Raw genomic sequence first — 26,226 nt, forward strand, 5'->3', positions numbered from 1 at the left:
AAAATTGTTGTTCTCATTCTTCCAGAATATAGCAATTTCTCTGAAAAGGATTAAGAATATCTTCAATCTTCAGTTCTCAAAATAGAGAATATAACATCACATCACTTCACACATTAAAAAACTGGAGTGTTTAGTGTTTCAGTTTTTTTTTTCTTTTTTAACTACTGATATTCATTTCATAGATATTAAGAGATCAGATTCACCCTCAGTTATTTGATGCTCATGAGAATTGATATCTGAAAGTCAAGACTTAAGTACATTATATATTGGAATGCCTATGCAAGTAATTAGAGATTATGTTAACTAATATGAATTTTGGCAAGGGTTACATCAAGTACATGTCAGGATAACCTGGTGGCAAAAGAAAATAGATCCAGTACAGTTGGCATGATTGAAGTGTGGAGGGGGGGGGCGGGGTTAACTCCATAAACAAAACATGCTAGAAATGCAGGTGTTGAATCACTACATAGAAATGACATTATGTGTTCAGGGGACAGAATAGAGTTTCTAAGCAGTTAGACTCAGGAAACAAGAGAATTTAAATAAATGTCGCCCCAATGTTTGCCATCCGGTCTCTCAATCCTTAAGTTTAAAAAAAAAAAAAAAAAGTAAACTTATCAGAATTAGATTGGTTTCTCCTCCCTTAAATAACCCCTCTCTAAATAAAACCTTTGAAAGCCAAGAAGTTCCATTGCGTTTCCATATACGAGTTAAACAGCCAATCAACAGTCACTATACAATGCAACCACAGTAAATGGCTTCTTTTTTTTTTTTTTACTTGGGAGTGCCCACATTATGACCCAAAGGCCAGTCGAGGATAAGGGTTAATGAATGCAAGGTTGGGGTATAGTTATTGCTAATAGTGTAAATTAGGTAGAATTTGATCAACAAGAACTTGTTTACATTGGATTTGAAGGCTACCATGTTGTATTCAACTGGAAAGCAAGCTAGTGGAATAGTGTTCTAAAGACAGGCATTTCTGGGAAAGAAGCTTTGTTCATGGAATTTGCTTTTAGATTTAGGCACAGATGTTACAAGAAAAGGTTCCCCTTTTCTTGTAAGAAAAACATTAGATAGACAGATTCGAACCTTCTAAGCAAATTTCGGAAATAGATTCAAAAAGGAATTCACATTGTTCAGTTTCACATAAAATAGATATATTGTTGTAAAAGGAATTTTAATTGTTCAATTCTTTTTATGAAAACTGTATTAAAATAAGGTCATCGAGAAGAACGAACAATAGCAAATTAAAAACATATTGAAGAATAAGTTAGGTCGAAAAATAGGTTAGTAAGAATTCTTTGTCTCAGAAATGGTTTGGATATGCGAGAACCACTCATGTTTAGGCCACGTGAGTTTCCACGTGTGTGTGGCACGTTTTGAAGCCATACATAACGTCATAGCAGAAAATGAATCCTCAATATAGTTTGCTAGTTTTAGTGAGATTGGACAGACCGACAGACAGAGTTGGAGATGAAGATAGGAGACAGAGCTGAAATGAGGAGGGTCCCTTTGGAAGCGAAGGGAAAACCTTTAATCATGTAGTTGACTTTGAATTCCTGGATGTCATCATTGCGACCGGTCAAATGGAATAAAAGAACATCTCATTTTTGTAACTGACATTTTCGTGTCATCATTCTACCAAATTGAAGGTAATGTAAAATCATCTTAGATGAGTTATACACAAAATTCATCTAAGTAATGTGTCCCTCTCCATCTCAGTAATAAGTTGTCCCCTCTTGTAATATAAGAACTGATCACCCTCCCTGAACTCTCCTACAAAGTATGTTATAAGAAACAGACTGTAAAATGTTATGTCATTTCTCTCTTCCATCTCCTCCTCATCAGCGCCGTCTCCCCAATATGAAATCCCCTATGCAACACAGAGAGTGGGGAAAATGATGACAACAAAAGAAGTGACAATAATGAAAGACCAGTGACCGCACATGTATGTAAAAAAGATTTTTGCGGATCATTTCTTGATCGCTTGCTATAATGCACATGTGCATCATATATGTTAGTTGAAAATGACATGTGAAAACTGGTTGCTTCAACATTTAAAATGTTAAAATGATGCATAAAATAAATAGGAACACATTTCTTCATGACTGCTTGGATTTGGAGTCAACTTTAAAATTATGACATATAATGTTTGCATACTTTCAATGTAAACGGTCACTGGTACAATTACATACTTGAATACAGTTGTTAATGATTGTTCATCTGTTGGAACAGCGAAAATCATCCGATCATCCAAGGAATAATGGATTACTTGCAATGGGAATTTGTTCAAAGTGAAGTTGGTTTGCACAGAGCCAACTTCACTCTGATTCCAACCAGTCTGATCCAGTGGCAGGACACGAGACAGCTAGAGGCCAGGTGGGATGCAGGAATTGCCTAAAGTGTCAATTGTCCAAATGATCACCCATCTGGTACTGGCCAGGCTTAACGATGCAAGTGACCTAACGAAAACCAGTATGTCAATGTGATTATGCTATATATATATATATATATGTTATGTAATGTATACAATAAAGGGAGGTGCACCAAATTAATAGTCTTGTACCATACAGTGATCAGTACAAGCATAGAGTTATAAAAAGAAAAGAAAAAAATTGACCTTTAAACAAAGATTGATATGTCATTAAACTAAACCTTAAATTTCTGTAGTGATGAAGACAAAAGGATAGTTCAGCACTTTAGTAACTTTTTTGTTTGGTGCCAATTCCCTCTTTTCTTTGCCTTCCTCTCTCCTCACATGAAACCAACAAAAAGAGTAGCAACCCTGACAATTGACAAGAGATGTGACACTTTCGTTCCAACAGGATTGAAACAATGACAAAATGAAACATTTTCTTAACGCATGTACTCCTCGGAAATAAATTAAAATACAGCATTACAAAGACACCTAAGATACCTAAAATATCGCACAAAAATACACATTTCAATATAAGTACTTTGTTTATATCTTGTACTATGTTTATATATATATATATATATATGCAACTCATTTCAATGTAAGTAAAAAAAAAATTTGATTCACACAAACAATACACTGAGTAATAAACATTAAGAAACCCTCAATTTCAAAACAGTCATGAGAGTTGATAAGTAAAACAAAAGATAAAAAATAGAAAGTAATCCTTGGATTTAATTTTGACAGCCTCTTAATTCTTACTCTCCTTATTTTGTACTTTAGTCCTCACATTCCATGATTAATGTTTATGACAAAGGAGGAACAAATGCTGCTTTCTGGGTTGGAATCTATCCATATAGTACTTAGTTTTTTGTTTTTTAACCTTGAAGTGTATTTTTTATATAAATTTTAGTTTCTTACAACAAGTGGCTTCATGCCTAGTCTGGAGCAATTTCGATTTAAAAAAAAAAATGGCATGCATGCTGATAGAACTAAAAAAATATTTTTAGCTTGAGCGTTATTTTCACAATGTTTTAATCAATGTTACCTCTGATCTTCAGATGTATCTTGTCAAACTCTGGAATCTGCACGACTCTTCTTAAACAGACGTCTTTGATACTTGGTGGTAGTATGCTCTCATTTCATCAACCATAACTGGATAGAAGTCCTAAGTAATCCACAATTGTATTTTGAGTGTTGGTAAAATTCAGTTGTAACATACAGGTTAAATTCTGTTAAATATCTCCAAATCCAGAAAAAGTTACTCTTTTAGAGGTTGATGGTTCAATCGTCAATGTGGGCGATACTTAAAATACAATTGTGAATTACTTAGAACATCTATTACGTCATGGCTGATGGAACGAGAGCATATTACCCTCGTGGATTAAATAAAGGGTTCCATTCAAAATTCTATGCAGATTTTATAGTTCAACATGATACACCTGAAGGTCAGAGGTCATATCAATCGGAGCATTGTGAAAACAACATTCAAGATGAGAACAATAGTCAGAATAATCCAAATACGAATAACCACTCCTCATCTAAAGAACTCAAAAATAGTTTGTTTTTTGTTTTTGTTTTTTTACATATACAAATCAGATATGCACTTTTCTTTCAGTTATCTTAAGCTTCATTGGACCAACACACAGATTTTGTTTGGCCTGTTTTCAACATATCAACCCTTTTGAATTAATGTAATGGCAAAATACAATACTTATAGACAATGATTTATTATATATAATTAGTTAAACACAAGTTGATATTTTACCCAAAGCTGGGCAAATGAAAGACTTTAAAGAGGTAATAAAAAAAAAAAGAATCAGTTTATTTTGAGTAATGCTAAGAGCGATTCTTTTACTCTACATGGAGAGCAGGTATACAATAACAATAATATAATACAAATAACAAGACAATAATTTTACAGATTGCTAGTGAGCACACATGCATACAAAGACAATTAGCAAAAACATGTTGCAACAAAACCTTTCTCTATTCAAAACAAATTAGATTTTTTTTTTTTAATCTATCAAATCATTTTTAAATTCATTTACATGTCTTAAGGGAATTTACATTCGCCTATTAACATTCAGATTTAATGACATAAAAAGGAATTAGGAGGGCATTTTTAGGAACTATCAGCTGAGGTATTTTAACAAAATTTTATCTGTATGGTAATATCCACACACACACACATATATATATATATCTTTATTTTAAATGATTGAATAATTTTAGATCTATGCAGAAAGGAAAAAACAGATTTTGGATCTCTATAATGAACTCAAATTGTTCAAGAAGATAAAAATGAAATGCTTTTGATTGGAGACCGTGTGGATAAGCCATTTACCTTCAGTTCCAATATTTCAGGGTTCAAATCTCACACTAGACAACTGTTTTTTTTGTTTTTTTTTGCTATAGCATTCCAGTTTTAGAGCTGATCATCATCATAAACCTGAATAATGTATTCGTTTATGAAATTTTTTTTATTCCAATGATTAAAAAAAGTATTTTATTCCTTTATTTTTTCTTTGTGATCGAAAGACAAAAAAAAAATTTCTTTTGAACCAATATGCAAAAGAGAAAGGTTGGAGTTGGCCAGTGTTGAGAGGTACTTCGGCTAATTGTTCTGATTCCCTCTCCTGATCTTTAGCATGTGGTACAATAGGGAAAGAGGTGACTGGTTAATTTTAATGCATCTAAAATCAAGCTTCTATCTTTACATCATCAACACTGATGTTCGTCTGGTATCAATTGAAATGAATGGCTCTCGTCTTGGGGAGGCTCCATGTTTTGACGAGTTTCTGGATCTGACCTTTACTCCTGATCTGAAATGGAACATGTACATCAAATCCGTTGCCAAGGTCACTGGAAAAATGGTGGGCTCATGCTACCTCTCCAGTAGATATCTCACTGCCAATACAATTCTCTACCTGTATAAGAGTCACATACATCCAAGGATGGAGTACTGTTGCCACATTTGGCCAGAAGTTGTTAGAAAGACCTCATCTTGCCTTGACAGAGTTCAAAATAGACTTTATAGCCTAGTGGGGGATACCCTTTTCTCTTCCCTGCAACCTCTTTCCCACAGAAGAGATGTTGCGAGCCTGTCTCTGCTTTATTGTTATTTTCATGGCAAGTGCTCATCTGAACTAACAGACACTAATGACACATACAAGCAAGTCTGGAACAGACTTGTGAAAAAGAGGTATCAAATGAGGAATAAGCAAAACATTTTTTACAATTTACCAAAATATTTGTCTTATTTAAGAGTTGACAAAAACACTTTGCAATAAAGTATGAATAGCGTTATCTCCCTTAGATTCATAATTCACAGCAATTAAAACCTTATCCTATATCGTACAATATCAAATAACTATAGTTAAGCAACATAGAGATTGGTCAATACTTAGATATGTAGTCATTTTTGAAACGCCAAGTTTCATAAGTTTTTGGAGGTGGTAATGGCTGTAAAAGCATTTTTGTTGCATAGGGGTTATATTTTCGAAGATACCAAATATGAGAGTATGTTACGTTCTTATTTGAAGAGGACTGATGTAATATATTGTTGTTTGTGTTAGCATTGAATCTTAGTAGAGAGTCTTAGAGTGATAGAGACAGTCTTAGGAGTGTTCATGTTGTTGAGTGTTGTGAGATGCTAGATATTATATATATTCATTGTGAGTGTTCATATTGTTGAGATATAGAGACAGGTCTTATATATAACGAGACAGACAGGTAGGGTACAGATTACTACAGGAGAGGCTAGCATTTAATTCAATGAGAGGAGATTTATGAATATCTTGATAGATAGACCGAGAGATAGTGCGTTTGACATTTACGTTTTGACAGTTGTACATTTTTATAAACACAAAGTTCATATTAATACAATTTCACTTTACCTTTGTTTTGGTAGAATGACACAAGACGGCAGTTATAAAAACACATGATAATACATTTATTTCTTTGACCGGTCAGACATGATTCTGTATTTCAGGGATTCAAAGTTTTACATGGTTATCTCTAAAACCTCTCGCTTCCTAGAGGGTGCCCCGACTAACTGAGAATCGGTCTGAACCTTTCAGCTTCTTCCCACTGACCGATCTGATTCTCTTCTAACTAACTTCAAACTCTTTCCTATATTGAGAAATCACATGTATGTCTGGTCAACGTGACCACAACTCACGTGTTTCAAACATGTGCGATTTGCACGTTTTGAAACCATTTCTGACGACCAGGAAATTTCCCATTCTCTTTGTTGTTTTACAACGGAATTTAACCTACTTGTCTAATTCTGTAACCAATATTTTTATGATGCATTCTTTCTAAGAATGTGAATAGTTTCCAGCCAAATTTGTATTTATTAAATATTTTAACAGAATCAACAATTTAACTAGACATTCCATTTGAACCTATTGTTCTTTAAGACTTATCTACAGGGTTCAATCCCCACTTATTCTGATATCATTTTCAGTTAACTAATTCCCTGGTTTTTCTTTTACTTACATGAAAAAGGGGACAGCCCTTATGTAACATTTTCCTTATTCCAGAGCATCTCTTCTGCTCCTAGCTATGGACGAAATAAGATGGGTAGAACAGACTCAAACCGTGGTAGGGTAACTAGACCATGAAATGGAGAACTCTAAAATAAAATCAGTCATGCTTCACTTAGTATTATTTCTTGCCATTTTGGATTCATCTTTGTCACTGGAGTTGAGCAATGTTGAGTTAGAAATGTGGCTAGAGATTGCGCAACCCTTACTTGACTAGAAACTCATTGCACATGCAAAGATATTCATTATCTCTAGAAACAAAAGGAAGGCAGGTTATTTTTCTGTGATACATTTGTGCTATTATCAAATTTCATTAAACCAATATAATTTACAAAAATGTGAGTTTAAATAGAAATGAATCCCATGACCCACCACCATATGTGGAGAGAGAGAGAGAGACAAACAGAGAGAGAGCAGTGTTTAAAAAACAAACTTTTTCCTAAACAACTTTAATTTTAAGTCAAAATTAAAAGACATTAGGTGCTTGTGTTTGTTCGGGTGAAGCAATTATTTGATAAAACAAGTCATCTAACCTCCTTTACCCCGTTCATGAATCATTTGAAATTTTAACCTTCAATACAAAATTAACATTTTTAAAGAAAACTGCCATAAGAGAGAAAGACAGAAATGGAAAAAAAAAAAAAAAACAGGAAAAGAGAAAGATAAAATAAGAAAAAAAACCCAGCCAAATAGACAAAAAAAATAAGGAGGTAAGGTTCTAGCAATTTAGCCAAATCAGCTTTTTCTGGATATAAAAAGGCTGAATTTCACAAACAAGTGGAGAATTTCAATTAGTTTAATATTACATTTAGTCAAAATACAAGTAAAAATTATGCCTAACTTTGGGATTTCATACAAATTTGATTTTTTTTCCTTATAATTTTATGAGCATCTGGATCAAACCAAAATGAGTCTTAGAATAAAGTGTCCAAATTAAGTAAACACAATCAGTTTAAATTGTTAAGTATACACTCTTTAAAAAAAAAAAAAAAAAAAAAATTTTATTACATGTGACTTTGTATATTTAGTATTGTATTCAAATTTAAATCATTTAAATATAATTTTTACTAAGAAGTTACTACTTATCAGGTGGAAAAGCCACTTGAGGATAAGGATTAATAAGATGGATAGAGTGTCAGTTGAATGCTGAAGAATATGAGAGGATGGAAAATGAAACAATGTTTGATTTTTTTAAGCTGATGGTTTATGATAAACATTTGTTGATATTAGATTTTAAAATAATTATGCCTTTTTTAAACAAATAAACTGTAGCAAAGTGTTATGGTATAATAAGAACGAGAGATCACTTATCAAAGTTCGATACGTTTATCATTTTACATTTCAAACTTTCAGGTTAGAATTGACTCCACACCTTTAGGAATGTAAAAAAGCATCTTTCCATGTATTTAGAGTTTTAAAATATTTGAATGAGATTGAAACTGATGAGTCGTGCATAAAAGATACATATGGTTAGAAAAGCTGGCATTAAAAATCATGCATATTAAAATCATAAATAGATTTGCTCTGTTTAGGGAAGGGGGTATAAAATTATATGTACTGTGAAAAGGCAATAATTAAAACTAGATTTTAACACTGAAATAACTCCTTAAAGAGTGCACATTTTTCAGGTGAAGATTAAAAAAAAAAAAAAAAAAAAATACTTGGAAAGTTTTCAGGATTAGAAAACTAGAAAAACTAAAAGAAAACATTTAGAGTAGCTAAAGAACTTATTTGCCTAAATTACAAGTGATAGTAATGTAATTATATACTAGTTGTACCTAAACGGCATTTCTTCAGGAGACTTTACTTTTTTTTTTTTTTTAAACTATGTCATTGTTTTCTCAATAAATAATTTTTCTTAAAGAAAAAAAAAAGTCTTCTGAAGGGTAAATTTGATCATTTGGTAATTTAATTATCGCGTTAAATTATATAATTGATTGGATGGAAATAGCTTCCAAAACTTTCAATACAGAAAAATTTGCTAAGAATTTTACAAGAAATGATTATTAGACAGTTTAAACATTTCTCAATTCCATTAAAATTTCAAGGTTATAAAGTAATTATTTTCTATTTTTGATGTAGAAACAGAAATGTATTGCTGCGATTTTAATTTTATAATTAAATAGCATTTTTTAAATAACTTTTAGTAATTTATACAATTGCATTTTTTATTTTATCATATAGAAAGTTATTTAGACTGCTTAAAATTTTTAGCAAATCCTCATGTATTAAAACATTGAAGATTATCGAAGCTATTTACATCCAATAATTTTAATATAGATTACCATAAGTATTTACTTATCACAGTTTTGTCAATTAAATTGAATTATTGTTTATTCGTTAAATTATTAACTTAAAAATCATTAAAAATAATCTGGTAAAAAAAAAAAACAAAGCAAAAACAAATGGCATAATGAAAGTGTGCACATTCCATCAAAAATGCTTCCATCAGCAAAACTGATGCAAAATGTTAAGTCCAAATACATAATAGAACACTGCAAGTTTAGAATTGAGGTCGGATCTCAGAACAAACTATCCAATCTCCAATAAGTATAAATTTAGAAATAATCTTAAACTGTTTGTGGAAAAATGCAATTAATATATCCAATCTCAGTATCTTGTGATTCGACCACTCTTGCCTCCCCCTTTGATGGTGGCCAAGTAAGTCTTTAAAAGCTGTCCCATTAAAAGTTAAATAGTAAAAACTTAATCAGGCATCACTTACGACTTGAACAGTACTGTTAAAGCGCTTTCAGTAAATAAACATGAAAATAAAAACTAATCAACTCATTGTCTTAGTCAAAAATAATGTTTTCTGACATTGTTTTCTTTCCTCGCTTTGTCACAAATCAGCAAATTTCAAACATTAAATAATGTCAATTCTTTTTAATCAATGAGAATACAGATAATTTGTGGTTCAGTATTTTCTAATCATGGTGGATTTTTTTATTACAATATACTCAGTCATTCTGCATCTCATAGGTTAATAACCTAAGATTTTCAGGTTTCCTTAAATTTCAAACTACACATTATGGTAGGGATGAGGAAAACCACTTGCACTACTTTATCAAAACAAACTGTCCTCACAAGTAATCTAATTGTTCATTTCATTCATCGCTTTTAATATTCTCATAATAATCTTCATCATTCAATTGAAAATCCATCTCATCTTGGAATGGGTTTTGCTCTTGAAAAGTGGCAATTCATTAGTTGTGTGTGCGTGTGTGTGTGTGTGTGTGTGTGTAAGTTTTAGAAAGCCAATACAATGCAGATTTTTTTTTTAAATAAATATTTATTTTGATTATTGAAATTCTTTCGAGACGAGTAGTTTTTAATTTGGAGCCCATGGCGCAGTGGACAGAGACGTTGAATCTCTGCAGTACCAGATGAGCATTGTCTGATGATAGCGGTTTCAATCCTATCCTAAGCCGGCCAGAGGATTAGTTGGCCAAAATGTTGTGAGACAACAACTATAGAAGGCATTACCAAAATTACAGTTGAAGATTCAGAATTCCTATCCTATCACAGTTAACAACCTGATGAAGGCCAGAGGAATAGTTGGTCGAAACGTCATGAAACAACCATACAAGATGAGGATAATAGTCCACAATAAATAAATATAAAACAAATATATTCATTTGTTTAAAAATTACATTTTCAACGATCATAGTGTTTTTGTCAATTTGGTTTATTTTTCTTCCACATAGAATGATGTCAACAAGAAAAGTGCAATCCATCTGGTCTTATAACAGTAATATTTCCAAATGTCCAAATCAGCAGATACACCTAGGCATGCATGAAATGTATTAGTGAAGATTTTTTTTTCTTTCTCTGTTGAAAAAAATTTTTTTTTTTTTTTTTTTAACATATGTTTATTTAGAAATAATCCATATTGTATTGGCTTTCTAAGACATATTTCAATTTATACAAGGTGTCTCCTGATTTGGACATTTGAAAATATCAGTTATATGAACAGACAGATTCTACTTTTCTTGTTGACAGCATGTCACCAGGAAAAAAAATAATAAAACCCAAACTAATCGACAAAAACACTACGAGCAGTGAAAATTTGATTTTTAAACAAATATTTGTTTATTTAAAGAAATCTGCATTGTATTGACTAATGTATTTCAATTTAAACGATGTGTCTACCAGCAAAAAAAAAAAAAAAAAAAAAAAAAAAAAATTTTTTTTTTTACTTATATATCAGTTAAATTTTCAAATAATTTAATAGCTATTCCCACAATATTTGATAGCGTAGGGAATTTATACGCAACCTTTTACTGTAATCAATTTAAACCAAAAAGAATCCCAAAATATTTCAATTATGCTGACTACAAACGTTTCAGAAGTACAATGCCCAAATTGTTAGGAGACAGTACAACAATGCAAACAGTATATGATAGAGCATCAACTGGTTTCAACAGTTGGTAGATCTCTTCTTTCAGTCTTATAGTATTTAAGGTAATCCAATAGATTCCAATCAGCTTAAAACTATACAAATCAATTATGTTGTATAAAATTCAATCATTGAACGAGAATCCAGTTAGAATTGCTCGCAAATTGCATTGCCCGAGACAGTCAAGTAGAAAATTAATGATGACAACTAGAGTTTTGCTTTTCAGGGGGAGATAATTCAAAATTACTTAAAGACCTGACCTGAATATCTCAAACCGAAGCTTCTGATATGACAATCACATTTCAAATGATAGAAAAAAATTTTGTATTTTTTATTCATAAACACAACGAAAAGTAGTGTCTTATCTATCTTTAGAGACAACTTGTGACGTTGCTATATAAATAATTTCAGTTAAAATTATTTTACATAATTTAATAGTTATTCTCACAACATTTGATAACGTGGGGAATTCACACTCCAACTTTTACTGTAATCAGCTGGGGTTTTTTTTGGTTTTTTTGTTTTGTTTTTGTTTGTTTTGTTTTGTTTGTTTTTTTGCAGAAGAAAAGAAAGCTATAATTATATTTGCAGTTTCAGAAAATAAAATTTTATCCAAAAACAACTTCCAAAACATTACTTTTATTATTTTAATCATGCTGGCTATGAACATCTATAATATAATGATCAGGTTATGCTTAAAGACAAGATGACAATGCCAAAATGTGCATTATCAAGCGATCTTCAAAAATAACTTTACCATTATATTTGTTTGTTTTGTGTTGTGTTTAATGGCATCATCAACAACTGTAGGGTAATTTTAAGAAATTAAATATATCTTATTCATACAGGTTTGAAAAGCTTTCTTTTTTTAAGGCTTTTGTCTTGTAGAATAGGGGTGGTTATTGTTTACTTTTTAGATTTTCCAGGATAGTCCAATTGTTTTTAAGAAATTTAATATATCTTATTCATACAGGTTTGAAAAGTTTTCTAGGTGGTTTACCTGGAAGAACTGGGATCTTATTGTTTCAAAGTCTTTACATTAATTTAGTATAAATTTAATGGACATAAGTTCTTTTCCAAAAAAACGGCCGGGTAGCTGAAACAATAATGAAACAATCAAACAGAAAGATATGGTAATAAAAAATAAAACGCATATATATATATATATATCTCATTTAATAAATACACATATATAAATTGAATGAAAATAACTACCTGCATTAATTTTCGTGAGAGATCATTAGTTAAGTATTCCTCCTCTTGTTCATAGTTCATTGCCAAGGCTTCTTTCTCCTTCCTCAATGATTGAATCTTCTTCAATAATGTGTTGCAGATAAATTCTTCCTCTTGTTCAGCACGGGCTTGCTACAAAAACACAAAAGACAACATAAACCAGAGAAATGCATATAAAATCATACAGAATAAGAGAAACATTGAGGGATGGTAAAATGGATATTTAATACTGACTCAAGATGACTCAAACCCAAGCTTCTTATTGCAAAGCTGTTATGAAAATCAAATCTCAAATGCAAGAGAAATAGATCTTGTATTTTTTTTTTTACATTATATATATTATAAATACAATAACAAGAAATAAACAGTGTTCTTGCCTATTCAAAGGAAAGAACTCACAATGTTGCTATATATATATATATATATATATATATTTTTTTTTTTTTCAGTTAAAAGTATTTTAAAATTTTCTAACTCCAAATAGACTATATATAGTTCAATTGCTCTATAAATTCTTGAAAATGATGAACTTAGAAACAGATTTCATAAACAGTTTTCAATATTTATCATTTTTGTTTTTAATTCTTTAGTTTTCAGTCATTAGAAACAAGAAAAATTGAAAAAATTTTTTAAATGAAAATGCTATAATATATGGTACTAGTAGCATAATCGCGGTGACACACCGGTTCTTGTCAGATCACCGAAGTTAAGCAACGTTGAGCCTGGTTAGTACCAGATGGGTGACCATTTGGGAATTCTAGGCGCTGTATGTGCTCTCTGTTTGTCTCAGCACTTGTTTCCAGTCGCCTTGTAGATACACTTTACTTGCCACTGGTATTCAACAATGTTGACCCAGGAGATGTGTGGTTAGAGATTGCGCACCTCCTGCCACAAAAATTTCACGCGCAGGCACCTTTTTGTGGGTATCCATAGTCTGTTAAAGATTGAAGGAGCCCTTAGTAGGACCTGTGCACAGGAGTTGTCCCAGAAAAATAAAGAAACTTCCACTCACTATTGAACCCCACATAAGTATTTGTTTATTCAATTTTTTTTTTCCAACTATAAGTATTAATTATAGTATTCTTTAATTATTGCCCGGTCATAAAATATGCATAAATATTTTAATTCATTCAGAAACTGAGACATGTGCATGTGAGTATTACATTTTATCTAAACAGTTTAATTCTTGCAAGTAAAAAAAAAAAAATAAAATAAAAATAAAAAAAAAATACTCAAGCTGAGATCGTAATCAAAACCTAAAGACAGTGACTCAAATATGATAATCATTAGGCCAGCTTGATACGATTTTTAAAAATGTTTTCAAACTTACTTATTCTTAACATCAGGAATCTGTCATGTGAACAATTCACGCATGTGCATTCATAAAACAGTTGGTAAACAGATAAAAATCCGATGACCCCTTCCCGCATACACATTTTTAATTTTGCCCTTTCGCAACCCTTTTTTTCTAAATGAAACCGATAAAATTTTCCACATGTCTGAATATCTACATACCAAATTTCAAGTCTGTAGATGAAAAATTTGTTTAGTATATAGGTTGAGAAGTGTTCTCACACACACACATTTATTTTTATAGACATGTACAGATAATCTGAACATTTAAGCATCTGTATTATTTTATAACAAAGCATCACCAAGATAATGTGCTTATAAAGAGGCAAGACAGGGTGCAAGTAATGGTGTCTATAGAAAGTACTATTTTAAGGTTTTTTTTTATGGCATATCAACCCTTTCAGGTTATTCAATATTGAATCCAGTCATTTTGGGAAAAAATTGTATGCTTCAAGTTCTTTATATCTTCAAGCATTTATTCATGGTAACTGGTTTGTTTGCTTGTGAAAACAATCTTGCTTTTGAAAATGTTTCTTGTTTTTAACTTTGCAGAATATGATTGAGATTTGTAAAGGGAAAGACAAAAAATAATAGCGTCGATGTTTGGTCAGAAAGCCAGTATCTTAAAACAGCCTGATTTGATAGGATCAGATATTTTATAGGAATAAAAGTATTTGTAATCAAGTAATTTTATTAGTATTACTATAAAAGAGATTAGAATTTAATTAGAACCAGCAATTATTTTGTGCAAAATCTGATTCCAGATTTGACCAAGTAAAATATTAAAAAAAAAAAGAAGAAATTAAATACATAAATAAAAGTGAACATTAAAAAGTTCATATTATGCTTTAACTAATAGACATTGTTGAATCATTGTACGTTTCTAAGGTAAATGACCTACTTCCTTGTGACAATATTTGTGTATTATTTGCAATCTGGAAATGTAACTTTCAAAAATCTTTATTAGCTGCATAATTGTTGGTAGGCATAATGATTAACATGAATTGGGTATCAGATGACGTAATAAAAAAAAAAAAAAAAAAAATGACCCTAAATAGATTACTATCATATTTCTTTTATGGTGTCCTCGGTGAAAGGATGAGGTTAAACACTGAATTTGCTATGCAACAGCAACTGTACGCGCAATAACCTTTATCCCCGAGTGGCTTCCGGGCCTTGATAAGGGGTGACCTCCATGTAAAAAAAAAAAAAAAAAAAAAAAAAAAAAAAAAAAAAAATTTAATCAGTAAATTCAAACGAACTAAAAGTATTGCTGAAAGCACACACCAACAACTAAACTGCATATGAAGCAGAACTCCATACAGCTCTTGTTTTGTGAAATAAGAGAAATTCTGATTTTATTTTATCTACTAGATACAGAAATCACTAACGCAAGATTTTATGTCAAGCTGTTTTTTAAATTACAGGAGTTGGAATTATTTTGTTGAACATTTGGACTACAAACTCCAATTCTGGTTATATGAACAATGTTATAAAAAATAAAGATTGTGGGAGGAGGTTAAATGTAGATCCGATTTGTTAGATACGTAGAATCATTGGATATAACTGAAATGTTATCTGACATCAACTGTGACACCAGATGAGAAAGGAATCAGATACAGAATTTGTATTAAAATTCTGTAAATTTAATTTGCAATGTAATCCTCTATACATCTTTGCCTCCGTTTGAAAGCATATCATTAGGAAGATGAAAATATAGGCAACAACCATCAGAAAGAATAGGGTGCTTAATAAATTATTTACAACAAATATTGTGCTTAAACATTAAATAACCTGACAAGCATTGATATACCATAAAACAGAAAAACCCAACCAATCAAAGGTCACTATACTTTCTGTGATTTAATTAATAGAATTAATTGAGTTATGCTTGAAGCATTCTTTGCTTGGATATTCTAATTTGGAGTCCATCTACATAAAGGTTTTTTTTTTGTTTGTTTTGTGTTTTCTTAGTTCCTTTTGTTTGTTTTTGTTTTTTGAAGCAAGTAACCTCTACATGAAGAGAGAGAGAATTAAATTAGAGCTTCAGTTAACAAGATCAAAGGCCGATTTCATTTGAGCTGTTGATTGCTTACACAAGGTTACTCGGCTCCTGATCTGACCTAATATTTAGATTAATAGGTTGGATGATGTCAAGTTCATAGCCAGAATGTTTAGCTACAACTTGTAATGACACAGTAGTGTACTTGATTTAAAAAAATAAATAAAAATCTGAAACAAGGATAAACTGAGAAGGGGAGGAGGAGCAAATGAATGAAAGGTATTTAAAAAGGAGTGAGATTGAGACTGCATTTATTGCAACTGAGAAAATTTAGTAAGTGGACAGACAACACACACAAACATAGGAATATCATCATGTCTACATTAAAGATACTGGATAGTACTTTTTCAAAGATAGTTACACTCCTTAATGCAAAAATAAATAAAAATTTGAAAAAATTAAAACTGACTAATGATTGTCATCAACCAGTGTAATAAAAACTGACAATGATCCTATTGATTAATCAAGATATCTTGTGTATACTGACGTAAATGGTAGTGTATTAGAGCATCTTTAACCCAACAAAGTCTCAAGGACAGCCAAATTATAGAAATACCGGAAAAAATACCTATTTCGTTTGTTTTTTTTGTTTTTTACAAAATACAAAAGTCATTTTCAAAATCCCCTAAGACTTAGCACCAGTCAAATTTCTCACTTGTCTTTTCTTCCCCAAAAGAGCAACATAACTTTTTATTGTTATACATTTGTGTCTCAATTAATAGTTGGTCATGGCGAGTTTCTTATTTTAAGGTCAGAACAGAACATTTATCAAAGTTGCATCAAAACCAAAGTTCTGCAGATCTATTAAAACACAATGTAGTCCTAAAGAGATAGAACAACTAGTTAAAACACGTGTTCCTTACGGCATTGAACAACATTTAGTTTAGAATCCTCCAGGATATAACACTGAGCAATTTCCATAGTACATGCAGCCATAATGACTACTGGTAGCTATATATATATATATATATATATATATATATATATATATTAGTGATGGGGGCGATTCCAAAATTTTTCCAAATTCTGATACAATTACCGATTCTGTTTTAAATTACCAATTCTGATTCTTTTAAAAACACTTAATATTTAGCTATAGAGTTTTTTGTTTTTTTTGTTTTTTTTAGATTATCAAAACCCATGTGATATTTTCGTGAATGTAAAAATACACTTCTGTGGATGATCTATTTATTTTCATTTTGTTTGGAGTTTAAAACCAATATATGTTTATCATTTTATCTTTAGTAGTAATGGAAAATTCATTTTTAAATAAAATCAAACAAAATAAATTACAAGAATCGTTTTTGGCATTGGAAAGTGGGTACAATTTTCTCAGATTCAAATACCTTAAAAAGTTATGATTTTTCTTGAGTTCCGATTAATCATCCCAGCACTAATATATATGCAATTATTTTTATAATAAATATTGAAATAGTATCTACATAGGGTATGTTCCATCTTTGTGGAATCAATGTAGCAATAACCATTCATGCCAGTCATAGAATATGAACCACAGCGACAAGAGTCATATTTAATTCCAGTTTCGAGCACCCTTACCCATGAGGCTATTTTCAACGGCTACAGACGAGATGAGTAGACAATGTCTCAAGAGAGGCAGACAACTATAGTCGGCCATCATAAGACATCACCAGTAAGGAACATTCATTATAGTTTTTTTTGTTTTTTTTTTACAGCTTCTTTTATTTATTCTTTAAAGTGTCCAGCTGAGAAGGGGCTACAAATAGCTATTTTAATAAATTTTTAAACATTATCTACATAGATGTTTCATTCTTGTAGAATAATGAGTGTAGAGAATCTTTTATACAAGTCACACAAGTTGAAGCCCGAAACAAGAGTTATTATGTACAACTGAAATTACGAATTGTACAATACTGTAAAAGTTAAGTCCATATAAATATTAGTACTAATAGTTATAAGACAATCTCTATCAGATAAAAAAAAAAAAAAAAAAAAAGCTCAAGATAAGATAGGGCAGTAGCATAAATTAAAATTTGGAGTTAAATAATTTATGACAAATTTATTATTTCACAAGAAATACAAATTAAAAAGTACTTTAAAATTTTGTATTCTATGTTGAATCATAAATTTGTCATAATTTTTTTAATTTAACGAATTTAACTCCAAATTCTCACACACATGATTCCCAGAAAAGGGTTGAAACACATGTGGTTAAAAAATTTTAATATTTATAACATTTGTTAGGTCAATTATTTAACTCTACTGCTGTGAGTCACACAGCCAACTATGCCCTTATTGATATCAGAAGTTCCTGAACACTTAAAACTCATTCAATGATACATAAAATAGCATTGGAATCATTCCTTTCCATTAGCTAACCAAGAAATACCTAAGTCTTATATATGATATGAAAAGAAATTCTCCATTCTAGTAATTATAGAAACAACTGGACTTGTGAAAAAATTTAAAAACTACCTAACAAATATACCCGGTGGACCAAGTGGAAAAGAGATTCAAACATTGCACTTAAAGGGATGATTAATATCTTAAAAAAATTTTCGGTCAGAATGCATGAGATAGCGGGTGAATGTCTGGCATCCAGTAGGATGCCACATTCCCAACTTAAACAAAAGAAAATTGAAAAATAAAAGTGATAAAAAAAAAAAAGTGATAAAAAAAAAATCCCTTATACTTTTCACATGAAATCACTGTACATGGCATTTTGTTTAGTTTCCATTTTATTTTTTTAAATTAAAAAATGAATAAAAAATTTAATAAATATCACTAACATTTTTTACTTAAATTGAACCATTTTAGATCTATGTAAAAATTTTCTATGCTAAGTAGGTTAAAAACACAATGTTTTTGTTTGATCAGATCCAAGTGGGGTCAAAAAGGAAATAAAAATGCTGTAAAGGATTTAACATTTCAGTGAATATAACTAATTTTCTTTAGGAATATCTTATTGAAGTTGGAGAAACTTTATGTCGAATTTCGAGTGAAGAGTAACTTACAACTGAATTTTACCAAGTATTTTATTCAACTATGTCACGGATCCTTCTGGAAGTTGAAGGTTCAATCTTGTGTGAGCAACACTCAAAATAAAATTATTGAAGACCTCTACCGTATCATGGCTCATGGAATAAGAACATGTTTCCCCCATTAATTAAATAAAGGGTTATGTTTGAAATTTCATTCAAATTCCAATGTTCAACAGAAAGATTCCCGCATTTGACAGAACAATCAGAGATATCGACCAAAACATTGTGAGAATAACAACTCAAGATGAGAACAGTAAATTTGAATAATCTAAATAATATGGATTATCAATCCTTATCTCAAAAAAAAAATTTTTTTGTCATATGTCAGGCAATTTTTAAAAGAAAAATTGTCTGACCCGAAAAGCAACAGAAATCAAAAGGTATTTTAAAGTGAAATTCATGAGAAGCATAAAGAAAATTAATATCGATTTGTTTTACAATAATTCAAAAAGGTATAAATGATCTCCTTTTTACAGCATTTGCATTCAACTATAACTGAAAGCTTCTCATGTGTTGCTATTTTCTTTTAATACACTTTAGTGTAGGTAGAGGAATTCTTTTTAAAACCATCCAAACAAAATATTTGGATTCAATTAAATGCAACTTTTTTCCTTTCAAATTCATTTTTTTAAAACTGACTCCACCCCAGATCTATTATCGAAATGAATACATGTGAAAGTCGAGCATATTTCTTGTACTAAATATAAACTAAAAACGCCCTATCAATTCAAGTTTATTCTACTTCACACAATAGACGTTTGTTTTTTTTCTATATTGCTTATGTATATGCGATATCAGTAGCAAAATTAACTTGCATATTGATTTTGAGAAGAGACATTTTATTAACTATTTTTTTATTTTTTTTAATTCAATGATTACATGGCAGAATAATAAAATTGTCACTCTAGAAAAGACATGATTCCATTTGATGGAAACCGGTTTCGTTTTTTTTTTTGTTTTTTTTTTTTGTTGCAGACCATCTACTAGTTGGCCAGTTGTGTACAAATTCAAAAAGTGATAGGAGGCTTCTATCACGTCTGAAAGTGACACGATGTTCAACAAGTGAGATTGGAGATGCACCGCTGTACAATTCATGCTCTCTACTGATCCACGTTATAACAGGACCATTGCCAGCACCCTCAAAATGCATCACTAGATTGCCATGAATAACAGGGATGTACCCAGAGTGATGGAAAAGCTTTCAGCCACAGTTATGGTCTTTGGTGTGGTTTTAAGTGAGAGCCACATCATGCCACCTCACATCTTCGAAGTCGGTTTGAAAGTCAACACCCAAGTGTACCTGGATGTGCTGAAGAGTGTGGTGATCATTTGGTGCTGGCAGACCCTGGGTGTGGCAGCGGGACTTGATGCCTGCCCACAAGTCCAAACAGAATCAGGCTTGGCTTCAGAAGGAGTGTTATGACTTTGTACCCTTCTCTCATTGCCCTCTCTCCTCCCCTGACCTGAATCTGCTCGACTATTTCATTTGGTTATACGTCGAGAACATCAACAACATGACCTCCCACAACACCAAAACTAGCCTGATCACTGCAATCCGCCAAGTATTCATTGAGCTCCTGCCAGCACTTGTGGAAAAGGCATGCTCCCAGTTCCGAACCCATATTGAGGCAATGATTGAGGCTGAAGATGGCTACATTAAATAGATGTCAGCTTTACCACATAAAGCTAAATTAATTTTTTCAATAAAAGTTTTAAAATAAAGCTATAGTATTATTTTCTTTAGGTGATAATTTTATCGTTTCCACCCAGTATTTTGATTGGAATCAAATAATTCTTTTTTAATATTGTTTTAGTTTTTTTTTGTTTTTTTTTTACATGGGGGTCACCACTTATCAATGCCCGAAGGTCACTCAGGGATAAGGGTTATTGCGTGTACAATAATCAATGAGATAGTATTGTAGAAATCATTAGTATTGGGGTTTTTGATAGAGTGTCTTACTTAAGGGGGCGGTTTGTCAGGAGTTTGTTTATGTTGGACTTGAAGACGTCCAAGTTGCAGTCAGGTGGGAAACAGGCAAGCGGCAGAGAGTTCCACTGGCGTGCAGTTCTAAGAAAGAAGCTTTGCTCATGGAATTTACGTTTGGATTTAGGCACAGATAAAGAGTAGGGAAAATTATTGGCAGTAGTTTCTGTAGTTCGGGTGTTTCTTGTGAAAGATTGGCGAGGGGGGACGAGGGATTGGAGCTCAGACGAGCACCTGCCATGGAAATAGCTATAAAACAAAGACAGGCTTGCAACGTCTCTTCTGTGGGAGAGAGGTTGCAGGGAAGAGAAAAGGGCATCCCCACTAAACCACAAAGTCTATTTTGTACTCTGTCAAGGCAGGATAGGCTGTTTTTAGCAGCTCCTGCCCAGATGTGGCAGCAGTAATCCATCCTTGGACGTACTTGGCTTTTATTAAGATAGAGAATTGCATCAGTAGTGATATATCTTCTGGAGCGGTAGAAGGATCCCACCATTTTCCTAGCATCCCTGGCAACAGATTTGATGTACGTGTTCCATTTTAGATCAGGAGTAAAGGTCAAACCCAGAAGCTTGTCAAAACACGGAGCCTCTCCAAGACGAGAGCTATCGATTTCAATTGATGTCAGATGGGGATCAGAGTGTTGATGATGTAAAGATAGGAGTTTGGTTTTAGATGCATTAAGGGTAACCAGCCATGACTTTCCCCCACTGAACCACGCGCTCGAGATCAGAGGAGAGAGAATTAGAGAACTTTGTCATTTACTGCCTTTGATGTGTTGCCATAGATGGTCATGTCAGCATAGATGTCAACGAATGATTTAAGGATGTGTTTTGGGAGATCATTGATGTAGATCAGGAAGAGAGTTGGACCCAGGATGGACCCCTGAGGGACTCCAGCATTAATACTGTGGGCCTCTGATTTCTGCCCATCAACCACTACTCTTATGAACCTATCGGAGAGAAATGATTTAATGATTGAGAAAACATTTCCAGTAATACCGTAGCTGGAAATCTTGTGAAGTAGGCCCTTATGCCATACCTTATCGAAGGCCTTCGATATGTCAAGAGCAATTGCCCTGGAAAGTAAACCTTTGTCAAGAGATTCACTAATCCTGTGTGATATAACCGTTAGCACATCTGCTGTAGATCTTGCAGAGCGGAAACCATATTGCGTGTCACTAAGAAGGTTGTTTCTGCTAAGGTGGTTGACTATTTCTTTATTTAATATGGATTCCAACAACTTACTCATGACACACAGGAGACGAGATAACTTTTCACCTGAATTCTTAAATACAGGGCATACTGATGAGGTTTTCCAGGGTGCTGGAAAGCACTTCTCCTTAAGGCAACGCTTCAACAGTTTTGTAAGTATGGGGGCAAGTTCTGGTTGGAGCTTTTTCAGCACTATAACTGGAATGCCATCAGGGCCAGTTGCTTTACTGGAATCAAGGTTCTTGATTAGCTTGGCGACCTCATGCACAGATATTTGTATGTTGCATAGCATGTTGTCTGTTATAGGAGGAAATACAGGGAGTTGATGGTCATTGTCGCATAGGGTAGAATTAGCTGCAAAGTTCTTGGCAAATAGTCTGGCCTTGTCTGATGCTGACGAGATGACCTCAGGTCCATTGATGATAGTTGGGATAGAACGCATACTTCTGTTCAAGATCCTGTTTGCTATTTGCCAGAACTGGTGGGAACCAAGCCACTGCTCAGCTACTTTGGATTTAACAGACTGAGCATATAGCTCTCTTGCATGTTTTATTACTCTTTTACAGTGGTTGCTGACAGTCCTGAAAGCAGCTTTAGTCTCAGTAAATCTATTACGTTGGTAGCTATGAAAAAAGTGATTTCTGTGCGCGATGGCAGCAGCACATTCAGGGGAGAACCATGGCTGGCTGTTAGGTTTTTGTTGGAATTTTTCCGATGGTATGAATCGGTCTATGCCTATAATTAACCATTCGGTCAGGTCTGATACTAGAGAGGACACATCCTTTTTAAACATGGAATGCAGAGGTAGGTCAGATATGAATGTACGGAAGCTATCCCAGTCAGCCATAGAGTATCGATATACAGTACAGTGGAGAGGTACGTCTGAAGTTTCTAGATTAATATTCAGCTTTTGTATTCAAATGTTGTTTTCTTTAGAGGTGCCAAGTTGCAATCAATTTCTAAATTGAAAATGAAAAGAATTGATCTTTCTTTTCCATTTTTAATGCCACAAAGATAAATTTCTATCAAAATTATCAAAATGGTAATGTTGATCCATATGGATAAATCCTTTGCCTGTATAAGAGTCAAATACATCCTAAATGGACTACTGTTACCACATCTGGGGAGGTGCTGTTCAGAGTCTCTTTCCTACCTGGATATAATACAAAACACTTTGAAATCTAGTGGGGATGTCCTCTTCTCTTCCCTAACTAGTCTTTTTTTTTTTTACTCTAGTTATTTTATTGGTAGATTTTTGACTGAGGTCCATTCTATGGTTTCCTCTAGTAAAACATTTATACTTTGTCTAACTAAAACCACTGTAAATAATTTTTTCTCCCTTTGTGTACCTAAAATAAAACAAAACTTCCATGAGCAAAGATTCTTTCCAAGAACTACCCATTTGTGGAACAATACCATGAGGTTGCTTACCAGTTGACTGCATTGTCATTACTAAGTCCAATGCTAATTCTTGTTGAGCCATCCTCATAAATAATCAAATTCTGACCAGTCTCAACCGTTATTACCAATCCTCATGTTTCACTGTGCTCCTGAAAAATTCCCTAGCTTATATTCTCGAGTGGCCTATTCGTTTTAATAAATGACTTGCTAGTATATTGAGAAAATTTTTTTTTAATTGCTTTGTGTTTACAAAGTTATGAATGAAATGTTCATTTAAAATTAATGTTTCAAGTAATGAACTTTGCAAAGTGCTGACAAAGCAAGCTGTTCCTAAACAGGTACGAAATCAGCTAGCAGGTTGATAGCTGGGGGAAGAGGGCTGATTACAGGATAAATTTAGAAAGGGGGGGTGGGGGGTCTGGCAAGTGCTAGCATTGTCTGAGTAAAGACAAGAAGACAGTGAATCTCAATGGAGCTTGAAATAAGATTTTTTTAATTTAATCAATGCTATTACAATTTTGATTTGAACAAATATTTTAAAAATTCAATTATCTAAATTACATTTATATGAGAATTTTATTAATATACAAACTTCAAATGTTTAATCAGTTTCAAATGAGGAGGTGGGAGTATCCATTTATTGAGTTTAAAGTGTAGATGTCAACTTTAAAAGATTACATCGGCTGAAACGTTGTGAAAATAATACTGAAGATGAGAACAATAGTCTGAATTATCTAGATATAAATTATCAATCGTTATCTAAAAACTTCAGAAACACCCACAGATTTTAAATGCTTACCATTCAACATAACCATCCCACAGAAACAAAGTTTACAAGAAAGTCCTTATAAATATTTACCATATGTAAAATAGGATTCTTAAAACTAATTGATAGCAGGCAAATATAATTCTATGCAATTGCTTGTGGACACAGATGACACGTTTGATTTTAGGGCCAGATCATAGATTTTCTTTTAGTTTGGTTGTTTTATTTTACGAGTTAATCAATGCCGAATGCAGTAATTTTGGAAAACGTTCCATGCTTCAATTTCCTTATATAATCCAACACCCATTCATGGAGTTTGGTTTAGTTATTTTGTAAAAAGTTTTTATTATTCAAGCTATTTGTATCTTCAATCACTGGTTTGTTGTAGTTTGTAGTGTTTGGTTTGGCTGTCTTGTAGTGGATTTTGTTGTTTTTGTTCTGTGCCCTGCAGAATATGAGTTTGGCAATGTGAGAGGGAAAAGGTTATAGTATTAAATGTTTGGTACACTTAAGTTAGGAAACCAGTCGGGAAGTGGGAGAGAGAGAGAAAGGGGAAAAAGGAAAATGTGGGCTGCTGTTTTTGAACATAATGAAGTTTTGCAAAACGGAACAGAAAAACAAAAAACATCAATGTTAGGTTCATTTTATCTCAAAAAGCCAATATCTTCAGACAGCCTGATTTAGTAGCACTAGTTTTCTTTGAAGGAGACAAATTACATATGAATTATAGAGAAAACAAAGTTGATTCTTGCTAATATAAACTTAATGTAATATTAAATCTAGTATGTGAAGTCTAATAATAATAAAAAAAAATTTTTTCTTCCTCTTCATTACAAGATATCATCGAGGACATAGTGTGAGAGTAAAACGACTCCAGAGCAATGCCGGTTAAGTATATTATATGCATAAAATTAAACACAAGTTTCTATTTTACTGAGTTAGAGGAGGGAGAGGAATTAGCTAGGATGAAAATGAGAGTCCATATTATTCCCAAGGATATTTAACACTTTCTTATAGTATTTAAATAAAAATAAGATTGTGTCTATTATATCGATCAAATAACCATAGTAAAACAAAAAAAAGGACATTTTTTTCATAAACTTTTTTTTTTTAACCAATTAGAAACAATGTGTAATCTGAGGTTGGGATTAGATAACCAGAGGAAAATTATATCTGGACAGTATTGGACGATGTATGAAAAAACAGTAGACTTTGTTGGTTTAATCATATTGAAATAATGGGGGAGAGTGATTGGATTAGATGTAGAATAGTTAGCAAAGTCAACTGACAGGAAAAAGTCAAGGAAAACATAGGAGGGAGTGATAAGAATAGAAATGAAAGATTGATAAAACATGGAAGTTGATTTCTAAAAGTCATTCAATATATGCCAGTATGTAACACAAACTGAATATGAGGAGTCGGATGGTTCATCAAACTGACAGCAATTCGCCAACTCCAACTGGATGAGGATGTAAACTAGCAGCTGTTAACTTGAAAAAACAAACAAACAAACATCTGGGGTTGCCACATTGGAAAGTACAATGTTTGACTCACACTTTATTTTAAATTCTTCCAAAATTTGAACTTGGTTGATCCGCATATAATAAAAAAAGACTAAAACCCTCAACTACACAACCACAAAAATACAGACATACACCATAACACTTATTCGGATCTATAAATAGCCGAGAACACATGGAAGGACTGTTCTTTTAATACAGAAAGAAAAAAAAAATGGCTAATATGATCGAGTCTTCCCACACTAACCACAACAAAGTTACAATTAACAGACAAACTCCAACCATATTAAAAAGAACTTTCAAGGCCG

The 26,226-nt window shown here is 32.3% G+C and overlaps 1 protein-coding gene across 6 annotated transcripts in view; it reads right to left on the bottom strand.

The window, feature by feature from the left end:
- LOC145254860 (coiled-coil domain-containing protein 6-like) overlaps nt 1-26,226 on the bottom strand; it is a 181,176-nt gene that overhangs the window by 77,742 nt on the left and 77,208 nt on the right. For all 6 annotated transcript variants that reach the window (XR_013863818.1, XM_080113716.1, XM_080113717.1 and 3 more), the window contains exon 2: nt 12,581-12,730. Coding sequence is in view for 5 of the 6 variants with exons in the window: in XM_080113716.1 (XP_079969842.1) it covers nt 12,581-12,730 (150 nt within the window). In the remaining variant the exon portion in view is untranslated. The remainder of the gene's footprint in view (nt 1-12,580; nt 12,731-26,226) is intronic.

This window comes from Euprymna scolopes, chromosome 30 (assembly GCF_053919585.1).
Source record: "Euprymna scolopes isolate OS-2025 chromosome 30, ASM5391958v1, whole genome shotgun sequence".
In the NCBI taxonomy this organism is placed as follows: Eukaryota; Metazoa; Mollusca; class Cephalopoda; order Sepiida; family Sepiolidae; genus Euprymna; species Euprymna scolopes.